The sequence below is a fragment of the Crocuta crocuta genome, unplaced genomic scaffold, assembly GCF_008692635.1.
Source record: "Crocuta crocuta isolate KB4526 unplaced genomic scaffold, BGI_CrCroc_1.0 scaffold549, whole genome shotgun sequence".
Lineage (NCBI taxonomy): Eukaryota > Metazoa > Chordata > Mammalia > Carnivora > Hyaenidae > Crocuta > Crocuta crocuta.
The window spans coordinates 207982-221010 of NW_027529169.1; the positions used below are offsets into that span (position 1 = coordinate 207982).

At 50.6% G+C, this 13029-nt stretch overlaps 2 protein-coding genes across 2 annotated transcripts in view; both read left to right on the forward strand.

Moving 5' to 3' along the window:
• The first annotated feature begins 5256 nt into the window (after positions 1-5256).
• BLOC1S1 (biogenesis of lysosomal organelles complex 1 subunit 1) lies at positions 5257-8963 on the forward strand. The gene is made up of 4 exons (XM_077757452.1): positions 5257-5429; positions 6212-6284; positions 8369-8501; positions 8774-8963. The coding sequence occupies exons 1-4, from the start codon at positions 5369-5371 to the stop codon at positions 8882-8884; spliced, it is 378 nt and encodes a 125-aa protein (XP_077613578.1). The 5' UTR covers positions 5257-5368; the 3' UTR covers positions 8885-8963.
• A 649-nt stretch (positions 8964-9612) lies between these two features.
• The window catches only part of RDH5 (retinol dehydrogenase 5), a 4439-nt gene continuing 1022 nt past the window's right edge, over positions 9613-13029 (forward strand). The window contains exons 1-2 of the mRNA XM_077757453.1: positions 9613-10673; positions 10829-11087. Coding sequence (XP_077613579.1) covers positions 10364-10673; positions 10829-11087 — 569 coding nt within the window. The 5' untranslated portion in view covers positions 9613-10363. The remainder of the gene's footprint in view (positions 10674-10828; positions 11088-13029) is intronic.

Below are 13029 nucleotides of genomic sequence, written 5' to 3' on the forward strand. Positions count from 1 at the left end.
AATATGTATTAAAAAAAGATTTTCTCTTCTCATGGGGCACCTGGCTGGCTCAGTCCATAGAGCATTTCACTCTTGATCTCAGGGTTGTAAGTTCGAGCCCCACTCTGGGTGGAGAAATCACTTAAAAATGAAATCTCTGGGGAAAAAATTTTCTCTTCTTCCCTTTCTTACAAGCCCCAATGCGTCCTACCTATTTTTCCCATGCTCCCTTGTCTCTCTTACTTCTTTGTCCAAGATTATACTTTTAAAAAACAAACAAAAAGGTAAGCTCTCGCTCTGCTGGCCCTGAGACAGTCCTTGCCCGGGGTAAGCTACTGTACATTTGAAGATTTTGCCCCTCTGTTTTTGCAACACTACACTTGTGGACATCCCCTCCAGGGGACTAGCACACCTCTAAATGAGTACTATCGAGGCTACACGTGTTCTGCCAGCAAGTCGGCACCAGGATTCTACTTTTATTATCCCCAAGATCTGCCTTCTCCATCCCTTTTCTACCTCAGAGCCCCCAGACAGTAGAGCTGATGTTTGAATGCAGAGTAGTAAAATCAGGATTGAACCCTGGACTCCTGACTCTGAGCCCAGATCTTCAATGGGAGTCAGAATGCCTTTAGATCCCCAAGTACCTTCCTCTCTGCACCTGAAGCTTCTGCCTCCCTTCATGTCCACCCCACTGGCTCTTGCTAAACCCAAGGCTGAAATCAGATGCCAAGAATCTGCGTCTGACCTCCTTCCTCTGCCCAAATATTTGAGAAGTCATCTCACCCGCCACAGGATGAAGGAGCAGGAAAAAGAGAGAGAGAGACTGCCCAAAATTAGCCTGGCTATAAATAGTGGGGCAAGGAAGGGCAGTTGAAAATGTAAGAGCCCTAAACCAGCCTTGTAAATTTAGACATGTAGATTTTCCCTAAAGGAGGAGTGAGACCAGGGGCGCCTGGGAGGCTCAGTCAGGGTTAAGCGTCCAACTTCAGTTCAGGTCATGATCTCCCAGTCCATGAGTTCTAGCCCTGCATCGGGCTCTGTGCTGACAGCTCAGACCCTGGAGCCTGCTTCGGATTCTGTGCCTCCCTCTCTCTCTGCCCCTCTCCCACTCACACTTTGTCACCCTCTTGTCTCTGAAAAATGAAGAAACCTTTAAAAAAAATTTTTTTAAAGAAAAGGAGGAGTGAGTCCAGATTGTTGGAGTGAGGCACGAAATTGTAGGTAAAGGGGGGGGGGATGAAGAAGCAAGAAGAATCTGGAGAATATAGGAAGCTCAGTGTTTAGATATACAATCTGCCAGAGAGTTTCTTGTATTTGAGTGAAACGTTTGGAAATTCATTAAGTTAAAACCAACCAAAACTATAAAGATGAAGAATAGGTTAGTGATTGCCAGGGGACATGGATGGGAAGAGATGAATATAAAAAGATAGCACATTATACCTGAAACTATTATAACATTGTATGTTAGTTATACTTTAAATAAAGAGGGGCACCTGGGTGACTCAGTTGGTTTAAGCATCCCACTTCGGCTCAGGTCATGATCTCACAGTTTGTGAATTTGGACCCCACATTGAGCTCTCTGCTGTCAGCATAGAGCCAACTTCAGATCCTCTATCACCTCCCCCTGCTCTTAACCCCTCTCGTGCACTCTCTCTCTTTCAAAAATAAACACTTATAAATAAGTAGATAAATAAATACCAAATAAATAAAAAAGACAGCATGGGAGGTTCTGTTGTGATGAAGAAATCTGTATTTTGATTTCGGTGATAGTTACTCAAATCGATACACAGGATAAAATTGCACAGAACTACACACACACGTACACATTTACACACACATGAATTCATGTAGAGCACTGATAAAAACAGAATAAGGCCTGTAAGCTAGTTAACGGTGTACATATGTCAGCTTCTTGGTTTTGATATTGTGCTACAGTTCTATGAAATGTCACCACCGAGGGAAGCTGGGCGAAGGGTACATAGGACTTTATGTACTATTTTGCAACTTCCTCTGAGTCTATAACTATTTCAAAATAATTTTAAAAATTGATAAATGTCCAAGCCCAGCAAAATCTTCAGCCCTTATCTGAGTGGAACCTGGGACTTTCTCCAGCCCCTTCCCCCTCTAACAACCTTTTTTACCTCCATGTAGGATCCCTGTTTTTCAGCTTCCCCAGATTAGACATTTTCTAACTGCTGCCTTTAGTTTACAAGCAAACACTTCCAGAACTCACTGCAGCGTTAACTTCTCTCTCCACCTCATCTGGCAGCAGGGCCTTGGAGCATACATCCCAGGGTCAGCCTCTTCCTCCCCAACACACACAACATGAGGCCTTTCTCACCCCACCCACCTCTCCAGCACTGGAATCCTTCTGCCTGCCTCTGAATTCTGGCTGCAGCCAAAGCTTGAACTATGGGAGTGGCTGGGAGAGAAAGAATATAAGTGTGATTGAAAGGAGTCACTGGGGAAATGACTTGACCGCTTTAGAGATCCTAGGGAAACCCTAGGAGCATCTTCTGGAGAAGGGCTGGGAGGTCACTTCCCACAGGGAGCCATTTAGGCTGCCTTGAGGGGCCCTTTTCTTTGAGCACTGGCCTCAGGCCAACATTTGGAACTTGGCCACAACACCAATGGCACCCCCCTCTTGAAGCTCAGCCAGACTTCCCAGCATGAGAAGCCTTCTCCACTCACTCCATGTTCTCCTTCAGTCCTCACCCAACCCTTAACAATTCAGCAGCTTCCGGCCCTAATGTTTGGCCCAGGCGTTTAGTTTGAAGCTTGCTAATTAAAGCTATCTCAGAAAGAGACTTCAAAAGAACAAGGAAATGAGGGGGAAACGAGCGTGGAGTTGCATTTGTTCATTCATTCTAAGGAAAAATAATCTAGGTGGGAAAATGTAAAGAGAGGTGGGCAAAAAGAGATTTCAGATGTCAAGAGTCATTCTACAGGGATGCCCGAAACTTGTGCCCATCTCTACCAAAGGCAACTGGGGAGCTGAGCTTCATCTCAGCAGAAACTCAAGTTACACAGTGAGCAGCAAAAGCCTAGAAAAAAGGCGGCTGGAGGCTGACCCACAGAGATCAGCTGGGGTCCCCAGATACAGGTACCCGCGTCCCCTGCCCAGCTCTAGGGCAAAGGAACAGCCGGTGCGTGGGGAGGAGGGCGGGGCTGACGTCTGCAGAATCCTGGCAGTCTCCATACTGATTGTGAAAATGTCAGGCGGTTGTGCCAAGGGGGGTGAGGGTAATAGGATGGGCTGGCACTCTCCCCGAGTCAGTCTAATCTTAATGTTCACAAACTCACCACCAAAACCCCCAACACCGACCCCCCCTCATCAGCCCCTGCCCTCTGTTTGACATGCCCAAGTAACCATTTCCTTCCAACCGCTGCTCTTCCCTCCCAGGTCCCACAGCTCTGGGAGTAAGGAAGCGAGCATCTTCCGATGTGCTTCTGTTTTGCTCGTTCATTGCAGTTGGAAGCTGGAGCCAAGTGGGGGTTGGGGGTAAGACTGGGCTAGGCTGCCTGGTGATGCTCTCACTCTTCCCGCTTCTATTGATTAGCCCCTCTCTAGAGCAGAGCCTCTTCCCTAACATTCCTCCCCTTGCCAGAATGCCCTTCAAATGTGCCCACAGGCTAGAAGGTCATAGTGACGAGAGACAGAATCTCCCCTCCTGGGGTCTTTCCCATGGTTTATGCAGCATAGTATAGTGGTTACTCGGCCTCTGGAGCCAGATAGCCCAGATTTGTAACCTAGCTCTACCACTTACCAGCTCTATTACTTATCTGCTCTGTTCCTCAGATTCTTCATCAGAAAATTGAGGACAATACTTCACAAAATAGTTCTAGGGATTAAATGAAGTAATACATGTGAAGTGTTTGACCCATGGTAAGTACTCAGGAAATGTTGGAAAAGTAAATAAGAGTACACAAGCATAGACACAGACGCACAAAGTCCAACATTTTTATTCAGAGTTTCTATTTTTGTGGCATTTGATGTCTTGCTTTATGCTACCACTTAACCATTTCATTGACTAACACTTTCAAAGTTGCACACCTCCCAGGATTTAATATGCTGCTCTCCAAATAGCTGTTTGACTCAATCAGTCAGTGATCCTCAACTCTTTCTCAGAAAACTCAAGAAGAATGTTTTATTCTAAATCAACACCCATTTCTCTTCCCTGCAAGTAGATATAGTGAGGCCAATTTTCTACTATATTTCTACTAGAATCACAAAATGAGAGAATGCCAAAGTTGGAAACAGCCTTAGGTATGGTTGGGTCCAGTGATTCTCAATGTTGGATGCATACTAGAATTAGCTAAACAAACAGCTTTTTAAAAAATATTTGTGCTTGGGCTCCACTCCTTAGAGATCTAAGTTAATTAGTCTAGGGCCAAGACAGTTTTAAAAACTTCCCCAGGTGGTCCTAGTGTTTAGCCAGGGCTGAGAGCTGCTGATTTAATCCAAGCCCCTTATTTTAATAGGGGGAAAACCAAAATCCAGAGTGCATAAGCAACTTGCCCAGAGTCACCCAGCATGTTAGTGCCTGGGGAACCAAGGGAGATTATGGCAATAGCAAGAATATGTTGATAATGTTTCCAGTTTTTTTCTTGTTGGAGTTGATCCCGGAAGCATTTCTCTTTAATTCAGGGAGGTGTTATATGATTTACCTTTTACTGTGACAGCAGTACTTTTTCTTCTGGTCAGGCTGAAAGGGTTCGCATTCCCTGACCACAAAAGGGCAGAGATGGGATTATACGTTCACCACACATGGCCAGCCAAATTAGCAAAGCTCCCCAGGAGGCCGCTTGAAATGCCGAAAATGCTTCTTCTCCACGATGATCACCCAGAGCTGAGGAACCTTGGCAGCGTACTGAGAAAAGAAAGGGCTGGAAAAAAGAGGAATGCTTTTCCTCCCAGAGGGAGGGTGCTGAGAATCAACTGAGAACCGGCCAGAGCTGCCAGGAGGGAAAGGCGAGGAAAGGAAAAGAATTTCAATGAGTTCTAGGAGCCTGTGCTCCCCCCAGTAACGGAATAAGGATGGATAGCCTGGCAGTACCAACCGTCCTGGGAGGGCTCAAAGGAAACCCAAAGGAGATGTTTAAAAAGGAGATCTCTGAAATATGGCTACTAAAGAAAATTTCTTCCAACGCTCACCAAAAAGGGAACCCCCAATAAAGACAGAGGTCGCTTGCCGCCAACTCTCTGCTAGTAACCTCGGTTCCCAGCCAAGATCTTCTATGCCCTCCACCCTTGGTCTCAAAGGGGGCGGTCCCGGGTTCACGTGACACTGCGGTCACGTGACCCGGGCCCCGCGGGAGCCGAGGCACCAGTTCCAGCTCCCGGAGTCGGAGAGGGCCGGGCGTGCCCAGCCCCCAGCCCGCCGCGACCATGCTGTCACGTCTGCTGAAAGAACACCAGGCCAAGCAGAACGAACGCAAGGAGCTGCAGGGTGAGCAGAATGTCCCCGTCCGCCGTTTTCTCTCCCGCCGCGGCCTAGCCTCAGCCGGAGCCTGGACCTCGAGTAACGGCCCAGCTCCAGGGAAGGGCGCGGGCGTCGGGGAGGGGGTGGGGACGCTTTTTTGGGAATCCGGTCCCCTTGCCAACGGGGTCTGGCCCCTGGGCAACACTGAGGCCCCCTCTGGGCCACGCCCCCCACGCTCCGACTTCCCGCACCCTGGTCCCGCCCCTGAGCGTGGAACGCTGTGCCGATTGGCCCAGGGAGTCTCGCGTCCCGAAAGTGGGAAGGGAAGCTCCTGCTGGGAGGAGGGTGCTAGGACCCGACTGAGCGGGGTTTCTTGGAGGCCTGAAGCCACCGAAATAGGGATGGGGCCCTTGTTTTCTGAATCTGGCCCGGGAATCCGGCGGTTACCAATCCGCAGGCCTAGACTGTGGGAAAATAGTGCCCGGGGGGGTCTGGAGTCCTGGGCGCTGTCACTGACTCCTTAGCGTCCCTGGGCGAGTCGCTTCCCTTCCCAGGGTACCAGTTAGCTCACCTATCAAATGAAAAAGCCTAGAAAAAAAAATTTTTTTAATAAAAATGTAAAAAAAAAATAATGAAATATAATGAACAGGCTTGCTTTGTTTTGCAAGGTTCTTTTCAACTCTGGCGCTGGGAGATTAGTTGAGATGCTCCCGCAGCTAGCGGAGTAGTAATTAATGGGTGGCGAAACTTCAGCACCACCCTTCAAAAAACCAAGTCTCCACGCCAATCCCTTTCCCCCCCACCCCTAGAGAAGAGGAGGCGAGAGGCTATCACTGCAGCGACCTGCCTGACAGAAGCTTTGGTGGATCACCTCAATGTGGGGTATGAACCTCTTCCCATCAACCACCACCCCTCCCCCCAAGTTTAGGCACTGGCAACGTCTAGCCCTCAGACTGCTGTTGGGGGGATGAGATCTTCCATTCATTCCCTCCATTCCCCTCACCCAGCTTAACTTTATGGAGAGAGGCTGGAGTCAGCTCTGACCCCTAACGTTGCACAAGGAGGAGCAGCAGCAGTGGTGGGAGAGGCAGCCAGATTTCCCCCTCCCCCTAATAATTTCCCTGATGCTCACAACTTGATGCCATCTGCCCACTTCCCTTCACTCCTCCAAGTCCAGCTGTCGCTCCAGCAGGAGGGAGAGCACCCTCCTTTACCACAACTCGCCACCCCCCCCTCCACTTCCCACCCTTTGGCAGGCCTGGGGAGCAGCTGGCAGGAAAGAGATGGCACAGCTGGTGAGGGTAAGGGCAGAGCATATGCCAGGAGCTATAGCAGAGTCAGGCTGTCTCTTCCCTTCCTTCCCAGCCTGCAGAGACCACCCCCTGTGCCAGTCCTATATGAGAATGCCAGTAACAACCAAATATTTGGGAAGGAGCAAAGAATATTGTCTCTTGACCCTGAGTGACCCAGAAGAGCGCTGAGATGATGATTTGATGATGTCCGTCGGAGAAAAGGGGCAGTATGATGCCTTCCACACCAGGCTAAGTAATATTGCTTGGTTGTGAATCCAGAGACTGAGTCACCCAAGTGAGCCATGCAGGGACTGTCATCTTCATTACTCATCTCTGGGGAAGATTAAGGGACAAAAAGGCTGTGGTTGGGGCCTCTGATCTCTCTCCCCTGCAGATTTCTCCCTTCACTCAGTGTGAAAGTAGGAGGTCAGTATGAAAAACTGGCATTTTAGGAACTCCCAGGGGAATCTCGAAGCATTGAGAGCCCGCTGTTACTGTTTCAGATCGTACACTACCCCCTACTATGGCCAAGCTGTCTCCCAAAGAAAAAGGACAGGGTCTGCCCCCTTTCCTTCCTCCCACATTGGTGCCTCTTGGACTCTGCTGTGAGATTGGCCCAGGCTTCTTCGTCTGCTCTTCCTTTGCTAGGGGCCACCCCTCTTTCAGCTTAGAGGACAGCTAAGCCAAAGCCAGATTAGAAAGGGTTTTGTGTTGCTGCCCACGGGTCCTCTCATTCCCTGGAAAGGAACACAAAGACTCAGTCTATCTCAGCCCCTGTCAGGTGTCCTTCCCACTCTCTCCACCCACCCCCAACCCCTTGCCCCCTCCTGCCCCCACATTCCAGTGGGGGGTGGGCACCGGATGTGGAGTCTCCCAGCTGACCTAGAGCTTTAGGATGGTGAGTGAAAGACTCCCTAGCCAATAAGAGAGAACAATTATTGTGAGATTGGGGGAAGAAGGGACAGGGCAGAGAGTTGGAGATACCAACCTCATGGCATTAATGGTAACTGCAGCCACCCTTGATTGAGGAGAAAAAGAAAAACTACTGCCTAGAGCAGAAAGAAGGAAGGGGGAGAGAGAGAGATTATGTGTGTGTGTTCGTTCATCTGTGTGGGTGAAAGGAGAAGGGTTGGGAGAGAGACTTGAGAGCCAAGAAGCAGCCCCTGGGATATCTTCTCCTGACCTTGAGTTCCTGGGGAGGGGGGGCCACTCTCCCATCCCACCCCAGAGTCAGGGAGGGGCCCCATTTCCCTTCCCAACTTCTTGCACAGACCCCTGGGCTTCCAATCACTGCCAGATGTGTCCCTGCTGCTGGATTTTCCCAGCTTCTCTGCACCCCCTTTACCCTCCCAGCTTCTTACTCGGGGATACTCCCTCCAGGTTAATCCTCCCTTGTCCCACCCAGCTTCAGGAATTCCTCTGGGGGGTAGGAGATGGTAAGTTTCTAGTCAGCTCCCAGCTAGGCTCTCGTGGGAATCCTGGGAGTGGGAAGAAGAAGCTGGTTCATTTGCATGTACTGTAGTTATTTGCATCACATCCAAGAATGGCCAAAATCCTGAGGTTTTCCCCAGCCTGACTCCTGGCTGGCCTCCTGCTCTTGCAGTGGAATATTAGTCCTAGAGACCACTCCCCACCAGCCGGGTGAGTTGATCTCATCTCTCTTCCAACCTCTAGTGTGGCCCAGGCCTACATGAACCAGAGAAAGCTGGACCATGAGGTGAAGACCCTACAGGTCCAGGCTGCCCAGTTTGCCAAGCAAACAGGCCAGTGGATCGGGATGGTGGAGAACTTCAATCAGGCACTCAAGGTGGGCCACACTCCGTACATTGCTGGCCCCATCCTGGGTCCCCGTTAAATGCCTCCAGTTGGGTCACCTCAGACCTCAGGTTAAAAACGAAGTGGGGATGGTCCCAGAAATGCCATCTATGGCCCAGTGTCAGAGAAGCTAGAGATAAAAGTAACTGGTGGGGCCAAGCAAAGCCCTTTCTAAGGGATGGATGGAAAGTGTCCCCGTCTGTCTCCTTAGAGCTACATTCTACCCACCCTGATTCCTGGCCTCCTACCTCCTCCCCTTCCCAGGAAATCGGGGATGTGGAGAACTGGGCTCGGAGCATCGAGCTGGATATGCGCACCATTGCCACCGCACTGGAATACGTGTACAAAGGGCAGCTGCAGTCTGCTCCTTCCTAGCCCCTCTTCCCTTTCCTCTGCCCCGGCCCTCCTACCTCCCCCAGGGGGGCAGGAGACAAGAATAAAACACAAGGCTCCATTTCTCTGTGGTATGTTTCAAAGAGCTACTAGCCCAGCATGGTGGGTAGGAGGGGAAGATTCAGAGACCGTTTCTCTAAGCTACAGGTACCCTTTGGCTAGAGGGTGGAACTAGCTTCCTCTTGCCAGCTCCCCGCTTTTCCTCTTGCGCCTGGTGCATGTGTATGTTGGGTAAGCAGAGGGTACAAGTTTCCCACACCTCCCCAGAGAAGGTCAGGGGGTCCTGCCCCAAACTTCCTAACACAAGACTTCAGTTTCTTGCAGAGGAGAAATATGATAGGAAGCAGGCTGGGTGCTGGCTCTGGCTCTCTGCCTCTCCACGTGCTCATGGCCTCTCCCAGCCTGGTGCTAAGCAGTGTCATGAGTCTGGACCAGGTTGCAGATTAATTCTTGGGCATGGGGGCACTTCAGGGCTTGGAGGGAGGAAGTGTGACAGGTTCAAGATCACCAATAGAGAGGGGCAGCTGCCATCCTTGCATATCCGTCCTCCTGGGAGTCCATGACAAAGGTGGTCAGGTACCCCAGCTGGAAAAGGTAGCCAAGAAGGGGGCCCAGGCATGCCTAGCCTGTGCCAAGCCTTGGCTTCAACTGCCAGGCTCCAGCTTCCCTGGCCCCTCCTCCCAGTCCCCCCCCCCCCCCGCGCNACTCTGACACCCAGTCCGCCCACTGCGGACTTTGGCATTAGCTGTAGGTAGTGTGAGAGCCTGGGAAGACTGGGAGCAAAGCCTCTCAAACAAAGCAAAAGAAGGAACTTCAGGCACTGTATGACCTGCTAGCTTCCCCCAGAGGAGGTAAGCAGGGCACTGGGCACTGGGTGTTATGAGAGGGCTATCCAGGTGTTTCATGTATTGATAAGTAAAAGCTTGTAATGTGTTTCTTCACACATTATCCCCTCTGACCCTCCACAGTTCCCAGGTGGGCCCTTGTGGGTATTGGCCCCACTGACAGAATAGAAAACAGGTTCAGAGAAGCAGTGAGATACTCAGCACCACACAGTAAGTTTGGAGCCACCGGGACTAAAATGCGGGGCTCTTTGCCCCATATGTGTTTCCAAAACTAAGGCCCAGTTTACATTTAGAGAATTAGACGTCCCTGGCTTAGCAGGAGAGGTGACTGGGAACTAGATCCCTCTGTTCCCGTGCAGCCGGCCTGCACACAGGACCCGGCTAATCTGGTTTTAGTTTAAGTTAGCCACAAATATAGGGTCTGCCTCGATCTTTGCTTTGCTTAGATAAGCCATAGTTGGCTAATTACCTGCCCAGCAGATAATTTCTCAATATGCTCAGACCAGACTTCCAGCTCGGGAATATATTCGGGGCAAGGGTTTAAGAGCCTGAGTAAACTAGACAAGTTTTCCTGCCCAGCCTCGGCTGCCACCTGCAGGTCACTTGGGCTCTGGCCATGTGGCTGCCCCTGCTGCTGGGAGTCTTGCTCTGGGCAGCGCTGTGGTTGTTCAGGGACCGGCAGAGCCTGCCCGCCAGCGATGCTTTCGTCTTCATCACCGGCTGTGACTCAGGCTTCGGGCGCCTTCTGGCACTGAGACTGGACCAGAGAGGCTTCCGAGTCCTGGCCAGCTGCCTGACCCCCTCGGGGGCAGAAGACCTACAGCGGGTGGCCTCCTCTCGCCTCCACACCACCCTGCTTGATGTCACTGATCCCCAGAGTGTCCAGCGGGCAGCCAAGTGGGTGGAAACACATGTTGGGGAAGCAGGTGAGTCGCGCTGGGGCCCCCAGGTTCATGGCACAGGATCCTCAGTCACAGGGGCGGCCGGAAGCTAGAGGGACTGCGTGGGGAAGGAAGAGTGATCAGGAGAAAGTGTTGGAATGCCTTGCCTACACTGTGGTATCTGTTTCATCTCTCCACAGGGCTTTTTGGTCTGGTGAATAATGCTGGTGTGGCTGGTATCATTGGGCCCACACCGTGGCTCACACGGGATGATTTCTATCGGGTGCTGAGTGTGAATACGCTGGGTCCCATCGGGGTCACCCTTGCCCTGCTCCCGCTGCTCCAGCAGGCCCGGGGCCGGGTGGTCAACATTACCAGTGTTCTGGGTCGCCTGGCTGCCAACGGTGGGGGCTACTGTGTCTCCAAGTTTGCCCTGGAGGCCTTCTCTGACAGCCTGAGGTGAGGGATGCAGAGCCCTGGGCTGCCTTGCAGAGATGACTAAAACGCTAGAGTGTAATACTGAAGAGGAGGCAGTCGAGGGCTCAGCTTTGCGGCTTCAGATGCCAGCCTTCTCTCATGGGAGCTTTGTGACCTTGATAGGTTACTTCTCTTCCCCAATTTATTCCCCGTCTGTTAAATCAGAATGAGAAGACCTGCCTCACGGGTGTTGCAACTGGAATGAGGTACACGTAGAGAATGCCCCAAGAAGCCTGCTATCATTATTAGTATTATTATTAATAATAATGACTATTACTTGGATGAGCTAGTACCTTTATAGAACATTTTCTCATTTATTGCTCCCGACAACCTTATAAGGGATTAGGTATTCATGTCCTCTGGGTAATATAACTTACCCAAGTTACCCAAGACCTCACAACTAGTTAATAGAAATGCAGGGACTTACCCCAAGTCTGCTTGCCTGGTCTTTACATTCTCCCGTCCCTCATCTTTATTTTATTTTATTTTTTTAATTTTTTTTTTATTTCTAGGAGAGAGAGAGAGAGAGAGAGCGTGAGCAGGGGAGGGTCAGAGAGAGAGGGAGTCACAGACTGAAACAGGCTCCAGGCTCTGAGCTGGCAGTCAGCACAGAGCCCGACGCGGGGCTCGAACCCACGAACCGCGAGATCATGACCTAAGCGAAAGTCGGACGCTTAACCGACTAAGCCACCCAGGCGCCCCTCCCGTCCCTCATCTTTAAACAATAATGTTCAAAGTCCTATGAGAGCACAAAGGAGACTTGACAAATACCACATGAGACCAGGGCCTGAATTCTGAGCAGTACAAGTGCACCCCAGCCAGCCTTCTGTAGGAAGCCTGGCTTTGTCACCATCACTCAGCAAAGAATTTTAATTGTATATCCTTGTCTTTTTTTTGAGAGAGAGAGAGAGAGCAAGCAGGAAAGGGACAAGGGCAGAGCTCTCAATGCAGGGCTCAATCTCCTGACTGAGATCATGACCTGAGCCGAGATGAAGTCTGTCACATAACCAACTGGGCCACCCAGGCGCCTATCCCTTGGCCTTTTAATTTTCCAATCAGCATCATGGAACACATTTCTGCATCCATGTCGGGGGTTGGGTGTATCCCTGCAGTCTCCCCAGCAAATACCAGTCTACACCCTTCATGCCCAGCACTCAGGATTCCACGCTGTGTTCTGGGACCTAGGGAATGGGGTTCTTCTAGGTCAGGAGTTGGCAAACTGGTTCTCAGGCCAAATCTGACCAATAGCTTACAAGCTAGTAATGGTATTTACATTTTTAAATGGTTATGCTGTAAGTGATCATAGAAGTACCTACCTGAGAGCTCCTGGGTGTCTGTCAGTTAAGCTTCCGACTTCAGCTCAGGTTATGATCTCCAGGTTCATGAGTTTGAGGCCCTCTATTGGGCTCTGTGCTATCAAAGTAGACCCTGCTTCCTATCCTCTTTCTCCCTCTTCTCTGCCCCTCCCCGACTGACACTCTGTCTCTCTCACTCAAAAATAAACATCTTTTTTTTCTTTTTTAAAGTACCAGGGTACCTGGGTGGCTCAGTCAGTTAGGACTTCAACTCAGGTCATGATCGCACAGATTGTGAATTTGAGCCCCTTGTCAGACTCTGTGCTGACAGCTCAGAGCCAGGAGCCTGCTTCAGGTTCTGTCTCCATCTCTCTGCCTCTCACCCCCAAATATAAATAGATGTTTTTAAAAAAGTACCTACCTGATATCATTAGTTTTTAGGCCTGTGATGTCCAAAAATATTTACTGCCTGGCCCCTTAAGAAGTTTACTGACCCCAGGGGTGCCTGGGTGGCTTAGTTGGTTAAGCGTCCGACTTTCGCTTAGGTCATGATCTCGCGGTTCGTGGGTTCGAGCCCCGCATCAGGCTCTGTGCTGACTGCCAGCTCAGAGCCTGGAGCCTGTTTCAGT